The 27,045-nt window shown below is 36.3% G+C and overlaps 1 protein-coding gene across 2 annotated transcripts in view; it reads left to right on the forward strand.

Moving 5' to 3' along the window:
- SPOPL (speckle type BTB/POZ protein like) overlaps positions 1–12,836 on the forward strand; it is a 42,518-nt gene extending 29,682 nt beyond the window's left edge. For both annotated transcript variants that reach the window (XM_066346623.1, XM_066346624.1), the window contains exons 8-11: positions 1,285–1,407; positions 4,944–5,086; positions 5,173–5,226; positions 9,233–12,836. In XM_066346623.1, coding sequence (XP_066202720.1) covers positions 1,285–1,407; positions 4,944–5,086; positions 5,173–5,226; positions 9,233–9,377 — 465 coding nt within the window. In that variant the 3' untranslated portion in view covers positions 9,378–12,836. The remainder of the gene's footprint in view (positions 1–1,284; positions 1,408–4,943; positions 5,087–5,172; positions 5,227–9,232) is intronic.
- Positions 12,837–27,045: the final 14,209 nt, after the last annotated feature.

Consider the following 27,045-nt stretch of genomic DNA (forward strand, 5'->3'; position numbering starts at 1 on the left):
ATCAGCTGTCAACTACTCGAGTTGTTTGTTGATTGCTTTCTCATACGTACGTGCCTTGACCGGGGGGCTCCAACTGAGCCAGTGACTCCTTGCTCAAGCCACTGACCTTGGGCTTCAAGTCAGCGACCATGGGGTCATGTCTGTGAAATCACGCTCAAGCCAGTGGCCCCTCTCTCAAGCTGGTGAGCCTGTGTTCTAAACTGGTGAGCCTGCACTCAAGCCTGCGACCTCAGGGTTTTGAACCTGAGTCCTCAGTGTCCCAGGTCAATGCTCTGTCCACTGTGCCACCACCTGGTCAGACTAACAACTAAAATAAGTGAATATTTATTAGATTTAACAAAAATGGCATAAATTACATTATTATACATTAACTGTAATCAAGATATATTACCCATTTGGTTTTTCTCAGGAGGTTCTCTAGCACCTGTCATTTTGAAATGTCAGATTAAAGTTCAGAGGTTGATTCTTTGCTAGTTTTGCTGGTTGCATTTCATGTGGATCTTTAGTATTTCAACTGGATGGCTTCAGTTTTATGTGGGTTCAGCTTTATTCTTTCTGTAGAACTGGAGGCTACAACAAAATTGCTGCTTTTCCTTTGATTGTTGATCTGGGCAGGTACTATGGTCAGCTTTCTGATCACTTCCAAGTAAGGAGACATCAGTGTTGTGTCAAGTGCTATTGTCACAAAAGGTCAGAAAATTTTACTACTGTTTAGTCTTAGTATTAGGTATTTAGTTTGATCCTGGGCGAGAAACCAAATTTACAAAGATATAGGAGTAAAAAGGAAATTAGTCTTGTCTGGACGTGAGGATGTGTTAAACAAAGAGGTGAGGTGCCAGTAGGTAATACTACATATTCTGCAAATGGGAGAGTTCTGTGGTGTAGTGGGCTCTGGGTTTATCTTGTATACTAACGCTTTTGCTTCAAGTTGGTTCTATGATCTTAGCCATTGTATTACAACTTAGGCTTTCAACAGAGAAAAGTTAATAGACATTTTCCTATAAGGTAAAGGTCAGAAACTGAACATACATGTATTTTGTTTGGCTTACAGAATTTTGTTTTTATTTTACTCTTTTTTAATTGAAAAGTTGGGGTTTATATTCTTACATGGTAGTGCTTGGCTGGATATATGTCTCCTCTTAGACCCACCTGTGTCACTCTTCCTGTGTAGAATACTGAAGATTTACCTACGTCAGTTTTAATATAGAGTTTAAACTAAATTTGAGTTGAACAGATTTGGGCTTTTAAGTTAAAGTATAACTTTTTGTGTGTTTTCAATATCAGAATCGAGTGGAAATAAATGATGTAGACCCTGAGGTTTTTAAAGAAATGATGAGATTCATTTACACAGGGAAAGCACCAAACCTTGACAAAATGGCTGACAGCTTGTTGGCAGCTGCAGACAAAGTAAGTAATTAGGTCTTAAAGAGCTGAAAAAATGTCCTCAAGCTTCTGATGGGGAGGATGTTATATTGAGGGGGACACTTGAAATCATGTCAACACATAAATTAAAAACAAAAATGAAATAAAATTAATAGCTGCCTCTTTTTAGGAGAGCCTATTCTAGAACATATCCAGTTTTTTTAAAATATAGAAAATTAAGCAAACACTCTTCAAATTACAAAAATATCACTTTGGCTATTGAAATATATTTTCTCTCATTTAAAAATAAATCAATTTATAAACATTAAAAGAATAGCTGAAAAAATGTCCTTAAGTTTCTGCTGTATCTGGAAAGCTATCATCAAATGAAAACCCCAAATAACTTGAAATACTGAATTAATTTATACTATTTGTAAATGGCTCTTGAGAGTATTATGAAATAGCATACAGTTGGATCATATGGAAATGAGATTTTTTTAAAATCAATAAGACATAAAAATATCTTCATATGGAAGAAAGTAAATTTTTCATGGGAGATTAAAATTGTAAAACTAATAGTTTTGAGTTTATTTTACTGTTTTGTAAGAACACACAACAACATATATAATTTAATGCAATTTTCAGATATTCTTAGTTTTACTATATAGTACCTGATCTCTGTTTACAGAAGGGAAGAAATAGTGCAAAATAGTGGGTATTTTGACTAATTAAATTCTCTGTATTCATATATTTATTTTTTAACTTGATAGTATAGAAAGAGAAAAAACAATGTTAATTTATGATGCTTTTTTAGGATGGTGAGTTTTTGTAGTTAGGGAAATTACAATAATGCCAGAAAATCTTGAACCTATTAATTTTCCATTCTGAGAGCACATTGGGAGCTTTATCCAAAAGTATTGATGTTCCTGCATTTTCATCCATGTGTAGGCATATGTGTATGTATGTGTATATGTATATACATACACAGGTGTGTATGTATATATATATATAAAACAAGTGTATATGTACACACACATAGATATTTATACATATATACTATATATACCATCATATTTTACTTGTTTTGCAAAATGTTAACTTTGGGGGAAACTGGGCCTAATATACGTAGAATTTTATTATTTTTTACATCTGCAATTGACAAGCTGACTTAAAGTGTATGTAAGTAAAAGGACCTATAATGAATAATTGAAAGGAAGATCAGAACGAAAGACTTAACACTGAACACTGTCTGATAACAGGACTTAATATATATAATGCTTCAGTATTTAAGACAGTGCTTTATTGGTGATAAGATGGACAAATAATTCATTGGAACAGAACAGGGAATACAGAAATACACTCATATATATGGACATCTAATTTTTAATATGTGTAAACAACTAACTGGTGAAAGGATATTTTTTTTAAATAAATGGTGCTGAAACAATCAAGATACCCAAACGCCCCCCAAATTGAACTTTGAACTCATTTGAAAAGAATAAACTTTTATGAGCTCATGTTGTATATAAAAACTTATGCAAAATGGGATTTTGAACCTAAAAATCTAAAACTTAGAAAACAGGAGAAAGTCTTCATGATCTTGTGTTAGGCAAAGACTTCTTAACTATGACACCAAAAACATATATTAAAACAATGATAATTGGACTTCAGTAAAATCTAAAACTTCTTCAAAAGGCACAGGAAAATAAAAAGACTAGCAACAGACTGGGAGAAAATATTTGAAATAATTATTCATCAAAAATTGATCAATTTTTTATTCAGAGTGCATCTGATAAGGGATTTTCAGACTAAAGAAGGAACTCAAAACTCAATTATGAGAAAACAATGTTATTTCTAAAAATAGAAAATATTTGGCAGCTCTTCCAAGTGTGTTTTTCTTGCCTTTTTCTCCTAAGCTCCAAGGGTCCTTCTTTTACCTCTGTAACTTGTTTCCTTAAGCCCATTTCTCGTACAGATCACTTCTTTTATCTCTGTGACTTTCTATAAATTTTCTCTTATAATTTGAGTCTTAGCACTGAATCCTTTCTTAGCCAGAACTCAAATTCCCAGGTTGCTGAACTGAGTGCTGGTGTGTACCAGTCTTTAACACCTGGTACTAATTCACTGCCAATAGAACTATAGTTTTTTAAAGACTCAGTAAACCAGTTATTACATGCAAGTTGTCATTTCAGAATAGTCTAGTAGACTCCAGGGACTGGATACTGTTTACTACTCTACCTGGAGAAGAGAACATTAGTTTTTTTTGCAATTGACTGTAGATTCTTATGTGACTAAGAATTTAGCTCATATATTTAGGGGATGGAAGGAAAAGTAGCTAGAGTCTTTATGATAGAGGAGATCTTTCTATTTAAAAAAAGAAAAATTTGAACAGATGTTTTCCAAAATAATGTCATTCAAGCATATCAGAAGATGTTCAACATCATTAGTCATTAGAGAAATGTAAATTAAAACTATCACCAGATAGTTCTACATAATAGCTAAATATTAAGAAGACAATACTAAGTATGGTCAAGGTTGGATAAGAATTCAGACTTTCATACACTACTAGTAGGAATGTAAAATGACACAACCATTTTGAAAGACTATTTGGCCATTGTTTAAAAAGTTTTACATTTGCCATATGATCGATCCAATGAGCCCACTTTTGGGTTCTTATCCAAGGGAAAAGAAACATATGCTCATACAACGACATATATGAATGCTTATAGAAGCTGTCTTTGTAATACCTAAATACTGGATACACCTAAATGTTCATTAACAGAAGAATGGATAAACAAATTGTGGTATATCTATATACAATGGAATGCCACTCAGCAATAAAAGGCATTGAACTTTTGATACACAGGCAATAACATGCATAAAGCTCAAAATGATTATACTTTATGGAAGATGCCAATCAACAATGAGTACAAATTGTATGATTTCAATTATAGAAAATTCCAGAAAATGCAAACTGGAGTAGTAAAAAGCACATCAGAGATGTTGGCTGGGGTGAGGTGAGAGGGAAGGATTACAAAGAGGTCAAAGGAAACTTGAGGATGAAAATGTTTACTATCTTGATTTAATTGGGATTATATGGCTGTATAAACTTAATGTGCAGTTTTTTGTATGTTAATTAGACCTCAGTAAAGCTGCGAAAGATGTAATAATAACATGTACACTAAAGACTTTTAGTGGTTATGTTTAGGATTTCTGTAGCTTTATAATTCTTCAAGTTGAGTTGTAGCAGCATGCAGTGTACTGCTTGATACACTCATGTTCAAAATAGTAGAGAGAACTATAGTCATTAAGAGTATTGAGTAATAAGGTTTTATTTTTTAATTAAAAAATATTTTAAAAATATACAATATTTTACATTTACAGAAATTGAAATTTCTTAAAGAAAATTAGTTTTTCTTTTGAATGTATTTATTCATATTTTCTTCATTAAAAATGATTTAGATTGTTAAAGTAGCCTCAGTTCAAAGTATACTGTGCTTTAACTTTATTTCTAAGTCACAAATGTCATGTACTTGGTAGTTTGAGTAAATGTTTAATGGTTATGTTTTCCTTTCGAATAGTATGCACTGGAACGGCTGAAGGTCATGTGTGAAGAAGCTTTGTGTAGTAACCTCTCAGTAGAAAATGTTGCTGATACCCTTGTCCTTGCTGATTTGCACAGTGCAGAACAGTTGAAAGCACAAGCCATAGACTTTATTAATAGGTAAGCTATACTTGTATGTCATGGGCATGACACCTTCAACATTTTTCAGTGGACTCTTTTTAAGTGTGTTTAAATCTTCAATGCAGGTGCAGTGTACTTCGACAGCTTGGGTGTAAAGATGGGAAAAACTGGAACAGCAAGTAAGATGACATCAGTTTTGTACTTAAAGTTGATCTGCTCACGTAAAATTAAGTGTTTGCATAGCCTTTTGTTCATCTACAATAATAGGAATCCAAATATTAGTTATGGAGCAAATTGCTGGTATTTAAAAAAATTAATTTGACTTAGTAGATTCTTGAGGCTATGCTTCCTTGTAGATCAGCTGCTGATATGAACTGGGGTGGATGCTCTAATTTCTTCAGCACATATGCTCACATAAAAGATAGCTGAGTCCAAGTATTTTATGACTGCTAGATACCCTTTTCCTATCCCTTCACAAAGCATTTTTAAAAATATGGAAACTACTAATTTTATTCTATGAGGAATATAGCCTCTAATTTGCCTAAAAGTCTTTACATTTGAATGCTAACCCATTTCTTCTTAGGTTAGCCATGTACCTTGTATTGACTACTATATTCAGCTAGCTGAGTAATACTCCAAAAGTGAGAGTCATTTGATCTTTACTTTCCCTGGTAGAACTATAAGAGGCAGCATAGTTCTCTTTTCTAAGCCCAGATCTTCCAAATATGAGGTACAGAACTTGTTACTCCCTTCTTTGTTTTCTTCTCTTGTTTTAGAAAGAATTTTTGATTCCTTATAATTACTCAAAATCAAAAAGGATAGAGTCATTAGGTTGAAATTTGCATCTTTTGATTAGTTTTGCTTGTAAATCCTTTTTTACATTTTTGCAGATTATCAAAAGTTAATATGAGGATGCTAGCCAGGACAAGTTGATGTAAGAAAGTAAAAAAGTCAGTGTAGAGACAATAAAATTAATGTTTGTTGACTTAATTATTTCCCATTGTTTTATTAATCTTTTTTTTTTTTTTTTTGTGGCAGAGACAAAGAGAGTCAGAGAGAGGGACAGATAGGGACAAACAGACAGGAAGGGAGAGAGATGAGAAACATCAATTCTTCATTGCAGCTCCTTAGTTGTTCATTGATTGATTTCTCATCTGTGCCATGACTGGGGGGCTATAGCAGACCAAGCGACTCCTTGCTTGAGCCAGTGACCTTGGGCTCAAGCTGATGAGCCTTGCTCCAACCAGATGAGCCCGCGCTCAAGCTGGTGACCTCGGGGTCTCAAACCTGGGTCCTCCACATCCCAGTCCGATGCTCTATCCACTGTGCCACCACCTGGTCAGGCTAATCTGTTTTGATATATGTGAAATTAACTGAGTTCCTCTCAGTTTGTGAATTCTCTTTTATGAAAGTAAAAATTGGTGAAATTAGTGACTATTTAAAAATTTTTTTTTCTATTGATTTGAGATGGGGGGAGAACGAAGAATGAGGACTTAAGAGGGAGAGAGAGAGAGAAGCACCAACTTGTTATTTCATTTAGTTCCATTTAGTTGTGTACTCATTAATTGCTTCTCATATATGCCCTGACTGGGGGTCGAACCCATGATCCTTGTGCTTTGGGACACTTTATCTACTGAGCCACCTGGTCAGGGCTGTGACTACATTTAATTTTTTGATCTGTATATTGGTCAGTGTGTGATAATATGTTATCATTATAGTATGTGATCTAGATAAAAATCAAATTTAAAATATAATGTATAAGCAGCAAATGGCAATTTTATGATCCTTTATTAATTAGCCATTTTCTAGCTCTAGTATTATTCTCTTAAGAAAATATTATTCATTGTATAAGTTTTTCAGTGTCAAAAAATAGTGTATTTTATTATCCCCTGAAGAAGCTGTTATGTATATATAGACCTTCAGTGGATATTTTTTAAATAAGTGAAAATGTCAGGTATATTAAGAATTATCTATGTGATTCTAAACAACTAGTTGAAATTATAAATATAACAACATATCGATAGCAGGTAAATATAAAACGTTGTTTTATTATTAGCTACTCTATTTCAACAAACATTTACATATTATAACCATCTTGAATACCATGCTTATGTGCTGCCTGTAGAACAATAAGAAAAAATTCCTATTCTTGAGAAATTTATCTTATGTAAGAAACAAATCCATGAATATATCATTCTGTTATGATGTGGTAGGCAGTGTGATAAAGGAGGGAATGTACAGGACACTGAAAGGCAGGAAGTTTAGGGATGGCTTCCTGGAGATTTCAGGTGTCTTAAAACAAGAATAGGGATTAGCAGAACTAGAAAGAAAATAACAGGCATTATAGACAGATACAATAGCAGGAATCAAAGTACAGAGTTGGAAGGCAGTAGTTGATCATTTGTTTTACAGATATTTATAGTTATTATCCAATAAATAATGACCCAAGGCACTGTGCTCAGTATCAAGAATATAATGGTAAACATGACAGGTATTTTCCCTGGCTTCATGGGGTTTATGGGTTAGCAGGAGATACATAGGAATTAAGCAATTAATTGAAATAAAGTATGATGATTGGTATGGTGACCCATCTGAGCATATAGCAAAGGATCCTAACCTAATCTAGAGGTCAGAGACCTTTTCAAGGAATTGTATAAAGATCTAAGACTTTCGTAGGAGTTACCTTGGTAAAGAAGAGGGGGGAGTTAGAAAAGTGTATCCCAGGAAAAAGGGAATCAGGTCTGCATAGTTTCAGTGATAAGAAAGAACAGTATAGAGTGAGGGAGAGGTTATAAGAAGAAGCTAGAGAAAGTAGGCAGGGATAAGATCCCAGAAAGCCATAAAAATTAACATTAGAGCTTTTTAAAACATTATTCGAAGAATAATCTGGTAAAAGGTTTCAACCTAGGGCAGGGCCTGATCAAGTTTGTGTTTTTAGCATTCTCTCTGCATGCAGGGTAGAGAATATAATATGGAAGGGTTGAGGTAGTGTGGTATAGTTGAGGAGCAAGATAAATATAGGTAGACTAGTTTTTGGAGTAGATCAGGCAGGAGATTAGAGTTGATCATTGACAGGGGGAGGGACTAGAGAGCAAGAAAAGATATAATATTCCTAGTGGACAACCCATAATATTTGGATAGTATTTGGATGCCGGGCTAGTAGAAGGGAAAGAAGACAAGAGACAAGGAAGGATCACTAGATTGTTGTTTTTAGCAATTAAGTATTTACTCTGATAGTTCAGTGAGAGCATGTTGTACGTGGGTAAGTAGCTCAGTATCAGTGTACAAAACACCAGGGCATGGAAGTAGGAGGTAGAACAATAGAGAGAGGAAGTAGGAAACCTTGTTTTTCTTTCTTAAGAACTTGGGTCCAGGTGGTGGGGAGCAGTAGAAGAGGACCTGACATAGTCCTACTTCGGTTACTTAGGCAGCTTGGAAGCCTGTTGGAGAGGAGCAAGGGAGACTAGAAGACAAAAGGAGGCTGTTGTAGATGATGCGGGCCTTGACTAAGGATTTAAGATATCTTTGGAAATTAAAATAGGGCTTTGATGATTGATTGGAAAGGACAGGGTCTAGGTGACTCCCAGGTTTCTGACTTAAATCACTGGATAATGGGGGAAGTATTAGCTAACTGGAAATGAGGGAGGACGAGTCTGGGGATTGAGGAAAGACATGTTGAGCTCTTATAATCCAGAACTTATGGATCGTGAAACACATCCAAGTAAAGAGAACAACTGATTGAGAATGAACCTGTGGGAGGCTTAGGATTTAACAAATTAGTCATTGTCATCATTGAATATGGGAAGAACGGAGGAAATAGGATGAATAATGAATGTTAAGAGAAAAGAATAGAGGGCAAAAATTGGAACTCGAGGAAAACACCTGAGCATAAGCCAGGGAAAAGAGCTTTTGAAAAATCCATTTCAGAAATGGTAACAGAGTGGGACTGTGGGGACAAGTGTCACATACCTCAGGAAAATAGAATTTCCAGAAAGTTTTAATAGTTTTAGTTGCAACAGAAAACACTAGTAAGGTAAAGAGGATATTTTAATGAATTCAAGTAGTCTGAATACATACAGAGACAAAATGGTCAAAACAGTTTGAAATCCTTAAATTAAAAAAAAAAATTGACAATGTATTTTTAAAATTACTCTTTAATAAACATGTCTTAATTTTATTTTTCAGCCAAGCAACGGACATAATGGAGACATCAGGGTGGAAGTCCATGATTCAGTCTCACCCTCATTTAGTAGCAGAAGCCTTCCGAGCACTAGCATCTGCACAGTGTCCACAGTTTGGCATTCCACGCAAACGGCTAAAACAGTCCTGAAATCTTCCATGAACTGTAGGAAAATGGAATTGACTTTTATTCCTCCAGGTCCAGAAGGATTCTAATAGACAGATCATAAGCAAGAGTTGTTTCTGTTGTCTTGTCCACAGAACAGAAGCTGAAAAAGCATATTGCTTGCATTTCAGGTGGATAATTTATGGGTTTATTCTTCAGCTTTAAATTAGACTGACTATACTCTAATTCACTTCAAGGCCTTAAATTATCTCCAGTGACTTCTCTTGTTCATATAATACTTTAATTTTTTTATTGTGCCTTGTCATTTTGACCAAGGCTATGCAGGATTGCACTAGCTCCATAATGCAGTAATATTGGTAACTGAAGATACTGTTTCAAAAGGATCTTCCATTAACTTGAGAAAAACAAAATTAATTTTATAGGGTTTGTGCTACACTATCTCGAAGTTTCAAACTAGATTCTCCTTTAAAGCACTTGTATTGGAGATAACTATAATGTCTCCAGTTTTGAGTTCTATCAATGCAGGAGAACGTGCTTACCTCCAGGGTAAGTGATGGCAATACACTGCTTCAATTCTAATTTATTTTTCTTTTCAGAGGGCAAATATGCAATGAGTTGGCCTAAATTTTTAGTAAAATTTGTGATGTTTGTATGTTAACTGTCCAACAACTAAGAGAAGTATAACAACCCTTGGCTTGTGTTTCTTTGTGGGTTTATCCTGGTTTATGACTATTGAGAAATGATTGAGCTTAAGATTTCAGTAAGAAGGCATGTTTTATGCTGATTTTTTTTTAAATTTATAGTGACCTACATTTATATGAAGAATTCTGTACACGTTAAAAGTAAGGATGACCAAATGTAAATTTAATGAGTGGGCCAATTAAGAAAGATATATATGCACTTTTAATGTGGAACTTTTGTATGCTAAATGGTACATATATTTTTTTGATTTGAGGGAATTAAGGTATAATTAATTGTGTCTTAACTTTCAAAAGAATTTTTTGAGACAGATGGAGGTAGCTGGGCTATTTGTGATAATAGATAAGAAAGGTACCCTTCATTATAGTTAAATTGGTTGCAATTTTAAATAATCAGTATTCAATTTATTCCTATTTTATCACACTTTGGATAAGGCATCTGAACAGTAAATGAATCCTGGACCTTCTACTCTCCTTCCACAAACAAGGAATTGGTATTTGCAGACTTAAGGAGAGAACCCTTAGGAATGTGTCAGGCCACGCTCTGAACCTCCTCATCACTCGCAGACTTCTTTCTGTTTCAGTTACTGTACTAACATTGTGGATGATACTGAAATTCTGCATAATGTGAACAGGATAAGCTATTTATAAACTGCTTTTCATGGGCCAGTTCTTTTATTATAAATGAATTTTAGCTTTAAACATATACACGTGCTCAGTGTTTGATAGCTCTGCTCACAGTGGAGGTCTGTTCTGGCGCCTTGTCCTGGAGAAGTAGGAGCTGCCAGTGTCCAGTCACCAACCACACCTGCTTTCCTGAAATAGCTTCATAGGCAACATTCATATTTGACCACAAGGGGAAAAGTGTGTCACTGGAAAATTGCATATACCTATATATTTGCATATATAGCTTTATTCTTCAGATTAAAATTTGTTTATTTAGTTTTTCAATTTAGGACAAAAGAAAAAAAATTAAGCCTGAGGTTTTAAAATTGATTTTTTTTTGTTCTTTATTAGGTATTCACTGAAACAATTCTAATATATTAAGAGTGATTCATATTTACTTTGAACAACACTGTCAAATAAGCATTGTTACCATAGACAACTTGAGTTTAAAAGAAAATTTTTTTTAGATATCTTTATTACTTTTTGTGTAGTTCCTTTGAGTCTTTCATTGTTATATTAACTTAGATTGGAAAGTAGAAGAAAGATTTTTACGTGTTAATAGACTCTATCCTATGGAGCAGTGCTATAAGGAGCAGAAACTTTCTTAACTTCAACACGTTTGAATTCATTACATTTATAATGTACAATTTAGAAAAATACATGCATACATACACTAATTTTAATTTTGCCAAGGTCTTATAAAAAAACAAAAGCTTCTCCTCAGGCTGTAGAATTTTGTTGCATATGTCAAAGAAAATACTGGCATACCCATTTATATCAAATACAGGCACATTGTGAATTACTTCTCTGCTTGAATCTACATTTCTTACCATAGTGACTTCAGTAATAACACCATATAATGAACATTTCAGCTTGCCCTCACTTTCTTGTTTTCATGTTTATTGCAAAACTTAAGGATTTTATTATAAATATTTCTTTTAATTTGGTAGCACATTTTTCACCAAAAATGTCAAACACTGTGCTGTAAGAATATCCACATTTATAGAAATGTCCACTTTTCAGATAATATAATGCCTACCTTTATACTAAAAGAATTGTATGGTAGTTGATTTATTTTTTTTATTTATTATGTATATTTTTGGTATTGTGGGTTCTTGAGGCAATGATAAAAAATTGTTAATGTGTTCTGAAATAAGTGCTCATTTTTAAAGTACTTTGTTTTCATTAGGCACAGATTCTGTCCAGAGCAGTCTTGCCTTTCGATGATCAGCCTGCTCTTGTTTCCCTTTTGTCACCTAAACAGAACTTTTTCTTAAAAAGTAGTGACTGGTTTTAAATGTTACATATTACAAAAGTAATCATTGGAAAACTTCTTTAGATTCAGCTAGGGAAACACGATATTTGTGCCTTTTTTGTTTTTGAATTTTTATGTGTATTGGTATTTGGAGCACAAATATGAAGGTGCCATAATATTATGGCTGCCATTGTTACCTCCTTGAATACTTTGTGTGTCATTGTCTTCAAATAGTAATTGGAGAACCTTGCATGTATTATGCGGTTATTTGGGCATCTGTGTGCGTGTATGTGTGCATGTGTGTGTGTGAGTGTACATGTACTTGTTTTTACTTGGACTTGTGTGTGGTATACTCAAAAGAGTGAATTGCTGAAAATAGACTCAGTTCAATGTTGAAAGTTCAGGCTAGTTGAAGTATTTCATTTAAATGTACTTTTCTTGCGGGACAATTGATTGACAGGAAATCTTAATTCTCAGAAATGTGACCAATTTACTGCATGACAAAACAGTGCCTTTTTAGGATTTCATTAATTTTAAAATTAAGTTTAAAATATTAACAAAGCTCTCTTAAGAAGTTGTTATGAACATTATTGGCTTTTAAAAAACTAGACCTAAGTTAGAGCTAAATTGCCAAAAGTATAATTACTAATTTATTTACCCATTTAAGTTTTGTGCATAAATTTTAAAACCTAAGAAAAATTCTTTATAAAATTGTGTATCATAGATGCTACCTACACTAGGGAGTTTGGGAGGTTGCTTTGTTAAACTCACAAGCTTTTTTCATGACGAATTATACTTCAAGTGTTGAGTCACTCTAAGTTGGATTTTCCTGCTCTTAGATGGACAAAATAAAAATATTCAATATATTCTTGCAAAATAAAATAGGTGGGTGGATTTTAGTGGTTTCGGGTTATAAAGACAGCACTTTCACACACAAACAAGAGTATTTTTCAAACCTCTTTTATACAGATTATGAACTCTATTTAAGTGCACATGGAATGATGTAAATTTTAGGTCCAGTTGAATAAATATTGAGTGCCTACCATATGCAAGACTTCCTTTTCAATAGGAATTAAGTCATCACACCGTGTCTTCTGCTTGCAGTATGTGACAGACTTTATGTTGGAAAAGAAATTCTTATACTTAATTTTGTCTTTTGTTAGAGTTTATTGTATACTGTGACCCAGTTAATTTTGCATTCAGATTTTTAGAATGAAGGTAAACTTGAATCCCACTTTTGAAAATAAAATTCTGCTAAAAGTATTTAAAAATTGGTTCTGGGGGAAATTGATTTTCAAGTTGCAAATGTATATTGACTTTTCAGCCTCATTTTTAATCAGCTCATGTTAATAATGAGATACATAATTTTGGTATCTTGTTGCTGAAAATATTTTTGGCATTTCAGCACTTTGTGTTAAAATAAAGTTGTTACTACTTATTCAGAATTAATTGGTTTATTTTGTGTTTATTTGAAAATGTGAACTCTATTATTTACCTGATATCCAGTGTCTTGAAAACCATTGTTTCATGTATTTTGTCTGTATTGTTTCTGTTTTTGTTTTGTTTTGATTGTCACAGGAGCATAAATTTAGTCCCATTAACTCCATCTGGGCCATATACAGGGGGTCCTCGGGTTTACAACACAGTGCCGTTCCTATGACAGTGACATAATCCAATTTTTTTTAAATTATTTTTATTTATTTATTCATTTTTTTAGAGGGAGGAGAGAGAGAGAGAGAAGGGGGGGAGGAGCAGGAAGCTTCAACTCCCATATGTGCCTTGACCAGGCAAGCCCAGGGTTTTGAACCAGCAACCTCAGCATTCCAGGTTGATGCTTTATCCACTGCGCCACCACAGGTCAGGCCATAATCCAATTTTGATGTATGTCAAAACACACCCCAACCTAACACAAACAACACTTGTGCTTTTAACAGTCCAAAATGGTGTAGGTAAGCAGACTGAGGACACCAACTCTCTCACTCATATGCTGCATTACTGTGTGTTCTCGCTGCCCGCAACCAAACTAGTCCACCTATGTAGTCTAAATACACTAAAGAGCGTAAGCCGAAACGTCTCAATTTTTCAAGTTTTTATGGGAGTGTCATAAAACGTCGTATGTCAAGACTGTCATAACTTGACCCTTTGTGTCTTCTTAATCTGAGGTAGCAGGAAGGTCTCTGAAATAGCACAGCATCGTTGTCTCCTTAGTTATAATAAGAATGGAAAATTTGACTTAAATCATTTATATGTAGTTTTTTGTTTGTTTCAGATCCTTACAATAATAGATAAGGCAAACACTTGATACCTCAAATGAATTCTCAAAAAATCAGAAAATTTTACTAGATACTCATTCATAGTGTGGAGTGCTCATTTATAGCGTGGAATGCTAGCCCAAGCGTTGTCCTGTCAGATTTACTGATTCAAATGTTAACACCAGGATCTGATAGGATAGTTGCAGACCAGATATAATGCGATGACCTTGGGAACTGGCAGTCAGTGTAGACATGAGTGTAGTTCAAAGTCATTCAGATTCAGTAGTATGACAATAAATAAAAGGGCCCTGACTTTATGGCCCAATTTAATGGCACTGTATTCTAAATTCCTGCCATCTACCTCAACCATAAGATTGTTTTAAATAAAATACTACGTTTAAAAAACCCTGTAAGCCTGACCAGGCGGTGGCACAGTGGATAGAGTGTCGGACTGGGATGTGAACCCAGGTTCGAGACCCTGAGGTCGCCAGCTTGAGCGCAGGCTCATCTGGTTTGAGCAAAGCTCACCAGCTTGGACATAAGGTCGCTGGCTTGAGCAAGGGGTCACTCGGTCTGCTGTAGCCCCCCATCAAGGCACATATGAGAAAGCAATCAATGAACAACTAAAGTGCCACAACAACAACAAAAAAATTGATGTTTCTCATCTCTCTGCCTTCCTGTTTGTCCCAATCTCTCCTTCTCTCTGACTCTGTCTCTGTCAAAAAAAAAAAAAATTTTTAAAGTGGAGTGATAAAGAATAATTATAGTGGCATTAGTAGTATTGTTATTAGTCCGCCTAAAGAAAGATTAACCAGGAGAATGCAAAATCATAGCTGAAGGAATGAATCCAATTTCCCTGGAGCAGTAAGTATCCTTTTTACAAACTTAAAAGACAGTTTTGTGTCCACAAAGCTTACCAATAGACACATGTGAATGGTAATATATTCCTACTACATATCTTCGCAGCAGGAGTAGCCCATTACTATAACCTGTTTCTCCTGTTTTGCAATCTACTTTGGTCAATATTTTTTAAATTGAATTTATTGGAGTGACATTGGATAATGAAATTACATAGGTTTCAGGTGTACAGTTCTATATAATACATCATCTTGTGTGTTCACTATCCCAAGTCTCCTTCCTTGACCATTTATCCCCTGCTATATTGTCTTCTACCACCCCTTCATCTGCTTAGGTTAATATTTTCTTAAGTTAGTAAGAAAGCTAACCAACATAGCTGGAATGGGAAACACATCTTTGAAACCTGTTGATAAAAAAAAGTTAAGGAAGACATATTTGAAGACCTGGGGTCAATATTTTTAAAATAGTAATTTCTAGATTTTAAATAGCTTATGCTTGGGTTTCCCGTGTCCTAAAAATTCAATGGTAGTTAAGAGTATCTTATTAGGAATAGTAATGATATGCAGTCTTCCACATGATTAGCCATGATCCTGCTGCTACTCAAAGTAGTCTATACAGGTACAGACCCAGATTATGATCATACTATAAAACTTCTGATATTTAGTCTGTTTCTTTGCCTTGACATCACAAGATATCAACATATAATAGTCATTAAATAATAGTGTGGTTTTTTAATACTTAGAACAACAAAAGTATTAATTGTGTGAAGAAAGCCCATCTTGGTTGGCAGTCCTGCCACAATACTCAGCATGAAGATTAATTAGTTTCTCTGACCAAAGGGCTTAGTAGGACACATTGCTGCTGTCACAATAACAACTGACTTTCACTGGGTTTATGGGCTTGTGGATCTCTTAATAGGTTATGTTGCATCACTGAACTACATTTAATTAAATTTAATTTTATTTTTCTTCAGTGAGAGGACTGGAGGCAAAAAGACAGACTCCTACATGCACCCCAACCAGGATCCACCCAGCAAGCCCACTAGGGGGCAATGCTCTGCCCATCTGGGGCCATTGCACTGTTGCTCCATTGTTCAGCAACAGAGCCGTTTTTTTTAGTGCCTGTGGCAGAGGCCAGGAAGCCATTTTCAGTACCTGAGCCCAACTTGCTCAAACCAAGAGCGCCATGGCTGAAGGATGGGAAGAGAGAAAGAGAGAGAGAGAGAGAGAGAGAGAGAGAAAAGAAGAAGAGGAGGACGAGGAAAAGGAAAAAGAGGAAGAGGAAGGAGAGAGGGAGAGAGAAAAAGAAGAAGAGGAGGAAGAGGAAGAAGGAGGAGGAGGAGGAAGAAGGAGGAGGAAGAAGAAGAAGAGGAGGAGAAGAAGAAGAAGGCGAGGAGGAGGAAGAAGAAGGAAAAAGAAGAAGAAGAGGAGAGGGGTGGAGAAGCAGATGGTGGCTTCTGTTCCTGTGTGCCCCGACTGGGAATGAAACCCAGGACCTCCACACACCAGGCTGACACTCGACCACTGAGCTAACGGGCCAGAGCCCCGAACTGCATTTTTTTTCAAAAGATCTTTTCCAATTTTTTTTCCCAGAAAGCCTTTTTTAAAAAACAATTTATGTTAAAACAAGTGCCGTTTTTTCAAATTGTTTTGGTTAGATCCGTATTTTCCAACCTGGAATGCTTTTGCTTCTCTCTTTCTCGGGACATTTGGCAATGTGTAGAGATGTTTTGGCTATTTAAACTGAGGAAGAAGCCTGACCAGGCGGTGGCGCAGTGGATAGAGCATCAGACTGGGATGCAGAGGACCCGGGTTCAGAACCCCGAGGTTGCCAGCTTGAGTTCATCTGGTTTGAGCAAAAGCCCACCAGCTTGAACCCAAGGTCGCTGGCTCCAGCAAGGGGTTACTCGGTCTGCTGAAGGCCCGCGGTCAAGGCACATATGAGAAAGCAATCAATGAACAACTAAGGTGTCGCAACATGCAATGAAAAACTAATGATTGATGCTTCTCATCTCTCTCCGTTCCTGTCTGTCTGTCCCTGTCTATCCCTCTCTCTGACTCACTCTCTGTCTCTGTAAAAAATAAATAAGTTTAAACTGAGGAAGAAGGTGTTACTGGCATTAGCAGGTAAAGACAGGAATTCCACTAAACATTTTACAATTCATAGGGTAGACCCATATAACAAAGAATATACAGTCCCAGATGTCTACAGAACTGAGATTGAGAAATCTTGTTTGAAATGAAGGGTATATGATGCTATTAGACTTAAGTATAAATTCCAACTGAGAAATATCTTAGCTAATAACTTCTAAAATTACATTTGTTTCAAGAAAATGTAACTAGGCTTATTACCATTTTAAAGTACTAACCTCTTGCCTTGCTTAGCATTTTATCATTTATAAATTCATTTCATATACTTGAATCTCATGAAGTCATCCTTTTTTCTGTTCTGTCAAAGGCACTGTTGTGTGGTAGAGGCTAAGTGGTTCCAGCAAGATCACACATTCAAATTCTGGACAGAAAATCCAGTGACCTTTTTGCTATCTTACAACTGTGATAGTCTTGTTGGGAACATTATATAAAAAGGGGATTTAAAATGTTAAAAAGCAAATCATTATGCGTCTATGGGGATATGACTCCAGAAGACAGATGCCATTTGCTCTAGGAAAGAAGAGTGGGAGAGAGCAGGGCCTGGTTGGGAGTTATGGGAGGTGGGAATCAAGTATGGGAGGTAAGGTGCAGAAAGAACAATGACATTAGTCAAGCTACATGGAGGAGCATAGAGACATTCCTTAAAGTGACTCCTCTCTGTGAAAATCATTTCTTCCCCTCTAAATGAAGTAAGACCCTTGAAAAAATAAAATGGGTAAATGTACTGAGTCCATCCAGAAAAACAGAAACCATGCTCATTACCTCTAACAGAGAATTTGATAGCAGGAATCTATTGATGGGAAAATTGGGAAGAATCCAGGGTTTATCAACCACAGGAAGTCATTCCACTTTTAACCAGGCTGGAGGGAGGAGGTGATATTGCCAGGGTCCAGGGCTGACTCCCTGCTAATCTGACCAGAAAGAGGTGGCTCCTGGGATCAGACAGTTACTGTTGGAGTTAGTGCCTAAGTCAGGGAGAGAGCAGAAGAAAAATACTGTCTTTTCCCTTCCTCCACCTTCCGGGTTTCTGACTGCTTGCTATTGGTCAAACCCGGCAGAAGCTTGGGAAGCAGCCTATAGGAGCTGGCTGAGAGGCGGAGGAGGGGAGAAGGGCAGGAGGTGGATCTGAAGGCAAACGGGCTCAGAACCATCACGTGTCCTCTGTGCATCACGCCAATGGAAGGGCACTGTGAATTGGTCCAAATCATCAGGTGAATATTCCAGGACCTAAACCACACATCCCTTCTAGTCAAGGAAAACATGTCTTAAGTCTATCCTAGACCAAACAAGTAAAATAAAAAACTCAGAGAAGATATTTGACAAATGAAGCACAATAATATTGAACTTAAAAAAAAAAAAAGATTACTATGATGCTTTGAAAAAAGCCATGTATTTTATATGGTAACAATTATTCAGAGTAGTTGCCTTTTTTTTTTAATAATTTTGTTTTTTTAATGGGGTGACATCAATAAATCAGGGTACATATATTCAAAGATAACATGTCCAGGTTATCTTGTAGTTCAATTATGTTGCATAACCATCACCGAAAGTCAGATTGTCCTCTGTCACCTTCTATCTAGTTTTCTTTGTGCCCCTCCCCCTTTCACTCTCCCTCCCCCCCCCAACCACCACACTCTTATCAATGTCTCTTAGTCTCACTTTTATGTCCCACCTACGTATGGAATAATGCAGTTCCTGGTTTTTTCTGATTTACTTATTTCACTTCATATAATGTTATCAAGATCCCACCATTTTGCTGTAAATGATCCGATGTCATCATTTCTTATGGCTGAGTAGTATTCCATAGTGTATATGTGCCACATCTTCTTTATCCAGTCTTCTATTGACGGGCTTTTTGGTTGTTTCCATGTCCTGGCCACTGTGAACAATGCTGCAATAAACATGGGGCTGCATGTGTCTTTACTTATCAATGTTTCTGAGGTTTTGGGGTATATACCCAGTAGAGGGATTGCTGGGTCATAAGTAGTTCTATTTTCAGTTTTTTGAGGAACCACCATACTTTCTTCCATAATGGTTGTACTACTTTACATTCCCACCAACAGTGAATGAAGGTTCCTTTTTCTCCACAGCCTCTCCAACATTTGCTATTACCTGTCTTGTTAATAATAGCTAATCTAACAAGTGTGAGGTGGTATCTCATTGCAGTTTTGATTTGCATTTCTCTAATAACTAAAGAAGATGAGAATCTTTTCATATATCTGTTGGCCATTTGTATTTCTTCCTGGGAGAAGTGTCTGTTCATGTCCTTTTCCCATTTTTTTATTGGATTGTTTGTTTGTTTGTTGTTGAGTTTTATGAGTTCTTTGTATATTTTGGATATTAGGCCCTTATCTGAGCTGTTGCTTGAAAATATCATTTCCCATTTAGTTGGCTGTCTGTTTATTTTGTTATCAGTTTCTCTTGCTGAGCAAAAACTTCTTAGTCTGATGTAGTCCCATTCATTAATTTTTGCCTTCACTTCTCTTGCCTGTGGAGTCAAATTCATAAAATGTTCTTTAAAACCCAGGTCCATGAGTTTAGTACCTATGTCTTATTCTATGTACTTAATTGTTTCAGGTCTTATGTTTAGATCTTTGATTCATTTTGAGTTAATTTTAGTACAGAGGGACATACTGTAGTCCAGTTTTATTCTTTTGCATGTGGCTTTCCAGTATTTCCAGCACCATTTATTGAAGAGGCTTTCTTTTCTCCATTGTGTGTTGTTGTCCCCTTTATCAAAAATTATTTGACTATATATATGTGGTTTTATTTCTGGGTTTTCTATTCTGTTCCATTGGTCTGAGTGTCTATTTTTCTGCCAATATCATGCTGTTTTGATTGTCATGGCCCTATAATATAGTTTGAAGTCAGGTATTGTAATGCCCCCAGCTTCATTCTTTTTCTTTAGGATTGCTTTGGCTATTTGGGGTTTTTTATAGTTACATATAAATCTGATGATTTTTTGCTCCATTTCTTTAAAAAATGTCATTGGAATTTTGATGGAAATTGCATTAAATTTCTATATTGCTTTGGGTAATATGGCAATCTTGATTATATTTATTCTTCCTAACCAAGAACAAGGAATATTCTTCCATCTCATTATATCTTTTTCAATTTCCCTTAACAATGGTTTATAGTTTTCATTATATAAGTCCTTTACATTCTTTGTTATGTTTATTCCTAAGGATTTTATTTTTTTGTTGCAATCGTGAAGGGGATTATTCTTTTGAGTTCATTCTCAAATGTTTCATTGTTGGCATATAGAAAAGCTATTGACTTCTGTATGTTAATTTTGTATCCTGCAACCTTACTATATTGGCTTATTGTTTCTAGTAGTTTTTTTGTGGATTCTTTGGGGTTTTTGATGTATAGGATCATATCATCTGCAAAAAGTGATACCTTTACTTCTTCTTTTCCAATATGGATGCCTTTTATTTCTTTGTCTTGTCTGATTGCTCTGGCTAGAACCTCTAGTACCACATTAAATAAGAATGGAGAGAGTGGACAACCCTGTCTTGTTCCTGATTTAAGGGGGAAAGCATTCAGTTTTGTGCCATTTCATATGATGTTAGCTGATGGTTTATCATATATGGCCTTTATCATGTTGAGATATTTTCCTTCTATACCCATTTTGTTGAGAGTCTTAAACATAAAATTGTGTTGTATTTTATCGAAAGCCTTTTCTGCATCTATTGATAAGATCATGTGGTTTTTGTTCTTTGTTTTGTTGATATGGTGTATTACGTTAACCGTTTTACGTATGTTGAACCATCCTTGAGATTCTGTGATGAATCCCACTTGATCATGATGTATTATTTTTTTAATATGTTGTATTCTATTTGCTAGTATTTTGTTTAGTATTTTAGCATCTATACTCATTAGAGATATTGGTCTGTAGTTTTCTTTTTTTGTGCCATCCTTGCCTGGTTTTGGTATGAGGGTTATGTTGGCCTCATAAAATGTGTTTGGAAGTATTGCTTCTTCAATTTTTTGGAAGACTTTCAGTAGAATAGGAACTAAGTCTTCTTTGAATATTCGATAAAATTTGCTGGTATAGCAATCTGGGCCAGGACTTTTATTTTGGGGGAGGTTTTTCATGGTTTTTTCTATTTCTTCTCTACTAATAGGTCTGTTTAGGCTTTCTGCTTCTTCTTGACTCAGTCTAGGAAGGTTGTATTTTTCTAGGAATTTATCCATTTCTTCTAGGTTGTTGAATTTAGTGGCATAAAGTTTTTCATAGTATTCTACAATAATTCTTTGTATATCTACAGAGTCCGTGGTGATTTCTCCTCTTTCATTTTGGATTATTTTATATGAATCCTTTCTCTTTTTTCCTTGGTAAGTCTTGCCAAGGGTTTGTCAATTTTGTTGATCTTTTCAAAGAACCAGCTCCTTGTTCTATTAATTTTTTCTATATAGTTTTTCTGTTCTCTATTTCATTTATTTCTGCTCTGATTTTTATTATCTCCTTTCTTCGGCTGGTTTTGGGTTGTCTTTGTTCTTCTTTTTCTAATTCCTTAAGGTGTGAAGTTAAGTGGTTCACTTGGGCTCTCTCTTGTTTGTTCATATATGCCTGAAGTGATATGAACTTCCCTCTTATCACTGCTTTTGCTGCATCCCATAGACTCTGATATGTCACATTGTCATTTTCATTTGTCTGTATATATCTTTTGATCTCTGAGCTTATCTCGTCTTTGACACATTCATTTTTTAAAAGTATGCTGTTTAGTTTCCACATTTTTGATTTTGATTTTTTCCTCTTTTTTGTAGTTGAATTCTAGTTTCAAGGCTTTATGATCAGAAAATATGCTTGGTACAACTTCGATTTTTCTGAATTTGCTAATGTTGTTTTTGTGGCCCAACATATGGTCAATTCTTGAGAATGATCCATGTACACTGGAGAAAAATGTATACTCAGTCACTTTGGGATGAAATGTCCTGTAGATGTCTATCATATCCAGCTGCTCTAGTGTTTTGTTTGAGGCCACTATGTCTTTGTTGATTATATGTTTGGATGACCGATCTAGAGCCATCAGCGGTGTATTGAGGTCTCCAAGTATGATTGTGTTTTTGTCAGTTTTTGTTTTAAGGTCAATAAGTAGCTGTCTTATATATTTTGGTGCTCCTTGGTTTGGTGCATATATATTAAGAATTGTTATGTCTTCTTGATTCAGTGTCCCCTTAGCCATTATGAAATGCCCATTTTTGTCTCTTGAGTACTTTTGCTGTCTTGTAGTCAGCATTATCAGATATGAGTATTGCTACGCCTGATTTTTTTTTATGTTATTTGGTGGGAGTATTGTTTTCCAGCCTTTCACTTTGAATTTGTTTTTATCCTTGTTACTTAGATGAGTTTCTTATAGGCAGCATACAGTTGGATTTTCTTTTTTAATCCATTCTGCTACTCTGTGCCTTTTTATTGGTGAGTTTAATTCATTTACATTTAGTGTAATTATTGACACTTGTGAGTTCCCTATTGCCATTTTATAGGTTGCTTTCTGTTAGTTTTGTGTCTTGTTTGATCCTTTTTTTTCGTTTTTCTATCTTTTGTTTTTATTTGATTGTATTCCATACATCTTTCCTCTGTTGCTATCTTTTTTAAATCATGTGCTTCTGTGGTGGTTTTTTCAATGGTGGTTACCATTAAGTAATGAAAAGGGTTCCTACCCTGTTCATTGTAGCGCACTATTTTGTGAGTACTTTTGCACTCCATCGTCCTTTGCTACTGTTAATCTCCATCCTCTCCCCCCTTTTTTTTTGTTGTTGTCACAGTTTAAATTTGGTTTTATTGTGTTCTTCTTGGAGCTTTTACTTGTGGCTTTGTTTTTTTTTTGTTTTGTTTTGTTTTTGTTCTTAGTATCTGATTGGAGAACCCCCTTTAGCAATTCCTGGAGTAGGGGTTTTCTGATGATAAATTCCCTCATCTTTTCTGTATCTGTGAATATTTTTATTTCTCCTTCATATTTGAAGGATAGCTTTGATGGGTATAGTATTCGTCATGGCTGAAAGTTCCTCTCTTTCAGGACTTTAAATATTGGGGTCCACTCTCTTCTAGCTTGTAGAATTTCTGTTGAGAAATCAGATGATAATCTAATGGGCCTTCCTTTATATGTTGTATTCTTCTTTTCCGGCTGCCTTGAGAATTTTTTCTTTACTGTTGGTTTGTGTCAATTTCATTATGATGTGCCTTGGAGTAGGTTTGTTGGGGTTAAGAAAACTCGGAGTTTTGTTTGCTTCTTGAATTTGAGGCTTTAGTTCTTTCCACAGGCTTGGGAAGTTCTCATCTATTATTTGTTTGAGTATGTTCTCCATTCCATTTTCTCTCTCTTCTCCTTCTGATATACCTATTATTCTTATGTTATTCTTTTTGATGGAGTCAGATAATTCCTGTAAGGCTATCTCATTTTTTTTTAATTTTTGAGTCTCTCTCTTCTTTTCTCTGTTGTGCCTCAAATTGCTTGTTTTCTATTTCACTAATCCTACCTTCTATCTGGCCTGTTCTATTATCTAAGCTTGTTACCTCGTTTTTCAGCTCGTGAATTGACTTTTTCATCTCTGTTTGATTTGTTTTTATACTTTCATTTTCCTTGGAAATATATTCTTTGTGCTCATTGAGTTGTTTTCTGAGCTCCCTAAATTGCCTTTCTGTGTTTTCTTGTATATCTCTGAGTATTTTTAGGATTTCTATTTTAAATTCTCTGTCGTTTAACTCCAAGGTTTCCAATATATTAAATTTTTTCTCCATAGATTTTTCCTCATCTAGCTGTGTTACCTCTCTTTCTTTTGTATCCATGATATTCGATTTTCTCTTCCTTAATGGCATCTGAGTGTGGTTTTGTTGATAGTATTAATGAGATTTAATAAAGAATAAAAAGTTAAAAAAATAAAAAATCAAAAAGTTGTTTTTTTTAAAAAAATTAATAATAAAGAAAAATAAAATAAAAATTTTAAAAAAAGGAAATTATCCCTCCCCTCCTTTTTTCCTCTCTTCTCCTCTCCCCTCTTTTTTGAGAAAATCTTGTGGTGAACTGTGAATTATATTGTACTAAATAGAACAAACAATGCCTGTAATGGAGAGCCTGAATTGGGAGAAGTAATAAAGGAGCAAAAAAAAAAAAAAAGGAAAAAAGGGAAAAAAAGGGGGGTATAGACCCACAAAAAGCAAATAAGGAAAAAATTTGGGTCAAGAATAAAATGAGGCCCTGGCTGGTTGGCTCAGTGGTAGAGCGTCGACCTGGCGTGCGGAAGTCCCGGGTTAGATTCCCGGCCAGGGCACATAGGAGAGGCGCCCATCTGCTTCTCCACCCCTCCCCCTCTCCTTCCTCTCTGTCTCTCTCTTCCCTTCCTGCAGCTGAGGCTCCATTGGAGCAAAAAGATGGCCCGGGTACTCGGGATGGCTCCTTGGCCTCTGCCCCGGGCGCTAGAGTGGCTCTGGTCATGACAGAACAATGTCCTGGATGGGCAGAGCATTGCCCCCTCGTGGGCATGCAAGTGGATCCCGGTCGGGTGCATGCGGGAGTCTGTCTGACTGCCTCCCCATTTCCAGCTTCAGAAAAATAAAAAAATTAAAAAAGAGAATAAAATGATTTGCTTTTAGGTGTTGGTTGACAAGAGTTATGATGAGAGGAATAAGTGGAAAACAGGAAAATGGGGGGACAAATTAAAAAATTACTATTGTATTTAGTGGAACAAGAACTAGATAAAATGGAGAGCCAGGGATGAGAGCACTGCTAGTGAGTTAAAAAGGTGAAGTAAAAACCCCCCAAAATGCCACAAACATAAGTTTGAGTCCCAGATAAGATCATTTGTTCATTATTGAGGTTTGAAGGAGAGGAGACATAAAGGAGAAAGGAAGAAACTAATATAGAGAGAGAAAAGAAAGAGAGAGAGAGAGAGAAAAAAAAGAGGGGACCATTAAAGAAGAAAAAAGGAAAAAGAGGAGAGAGAGAGAGAGTTAAGGGTTTTGGAGTACAACCCTCATAGAGAGAAAGGAAGAGAAAAGAAAAGATAATGGGAGATGTAACACTTATGGGTAGTGTAGTTCAAGGAGAGGAGAGAGTAAGACCGGCAGAGAGTTAAACGAGCTAATTGGAGGAGGGGGAAAAAAATCAAGAATAAAGATAAGAGAAACAAATGAACAAATATAATAAAATGGGATAGGTTATAAAGTCTGCGGATTATTCTTGATTTTGAGAGGTTATCTTCTTGCTTTTTTTTTCTCTCCCTCTTCCTGGTCAGTGACTCTGTACCCCGGGTTCTGTCCCTTTGGCACGCTCAGGTAGAGGTTTGCAGTTGATAAGTCTCTATGGCGATGTCATGTATTGTGCTTCAGTCTCATTGGCAGTCAAGGCTCATTAGCTTTTATAGGCTCCGACAGTGAGAGAGTCCGTGTTCCTGGAGCCTCTCTCCTAGTCTTTCCTTCCTCAATTAGTAGCCTGATAATCCAGCTATGGGGTTGCTGCTGCCTCTGCCTGGATAGTAAGAGGCTCAAAGAGCTGGCAACTCCCCACTCTATTCCCACTCAGTACAGGGCTCTGGGTAAGGCTCAGTCAGTCAGAGCTACTAGCATAATCAGGCGGGGCTTCCGCCCACTCAAAGACCTCTGGCTCTGCCACTCTGTCCAGTAACATGGAGAAAGCGCTTGGAGAAAACTCTCGCTCACTATCTGTGCGCAGACCAGGATATCAGGCCAGCAGTCTCACCCTCTGAGTGAAACCCCCGCCCTCACGGAAAAGTTCCAGCGTTGGAACTGGCTCTCGCTCCCTCCCAGTGCGCGGCTTTTTCAGGGTGCTGGGGCAGCCTGGAGATTCCGCTTTTGGCCCACACAAAGGCCCCTGACTCTGCCTGTCTGTGGGATAACACGGACACCCACTGCCGAGGCACTCCTAGGAATCTCTTGCCCACTCTCCTTGCGCGCAGACCAGGATATTAGGTCGGCTGCCTCACCCTCTGAGTGAAACCTCCACCCGCACGGAAAAGTTCCAGTGTTGGAATTGGCTCTTGCTCCCTCCCCATGCGCGGCTTTTTCAGGGTGCTGGGGCGGCCGGAGATTCTGCTTTCGGCCCACACAAAGGCCCCTGACTCTGCCCCTCTGTGAGATTACATGGGTGCCCACTCCTGAGGTGCTGGAAGAAATCTCTCACCCACTATCTGCACGCGCCGACCAGGAGATCGGGGAAAATGCCTGTCCCGCTTGTCTTTCTTTGTCTGGGTTTGGCGTGAGTGTTAGCTTGTATTGGCTGGGTTGCCACAGGCACAGTTTTTTCTCAGCTTGGATCTCCATTCCACAGCCTGGTTCGGCTGTTTGTGCCGCAGCCTGGATCTATTCATCCCCTTTGCCCGCTTCAGTTTCTATATTCTCAGTTCCCAGTGAAAGCAGCCCTATTTAGGCTAGTGAGGAAGGCAGAGCATTTTTTACTCCCTATTTCCTTTGGGGTTTGATTATATATTTAGCCAATTTTTCGCTCGACCATACCTTCAGGTGTATTGCAAAACATCTGGAGGCTCCAAGGATAGGTTTTTCTGTTTCTGGTTGAAGATCTTGTTGAGTTTTGGGGGAGATTTATCGGTATTGCTTCCTACCGCACCATTACTCTGACATCATCTTCGAGTATCTTTTTCTAGTTGCCTTTTCTACATAGGGGATCTAGAATTTGTTGGAACCTACTGAAAACATTTCTTAACTGTAAGTTGTTACACATGTATTTAATATACACATGCCATTAGTATTGAATGTTATGCTAATGTCATGTAAGTAGTTTTTAATCACTTTATTTTTCAATTAGAGATGTTATATGTTATTATATTAGTTTC

Source organism: Saccopteryx leptura, chromosome 7, assembly GCF_036850995.1.
Source record: "Saccopteryx leptura isolate mSacLep1 chromosome 7, mSacLep1_pri_phased_curated, whole genome shotgun sequence".
Lineage (NCBI taxonomy): Eukaryota > Metazoa > Chordata > Mammalia > Chiroptera > Emballonuridae > Saccopteryx > Saccopteryx leptura.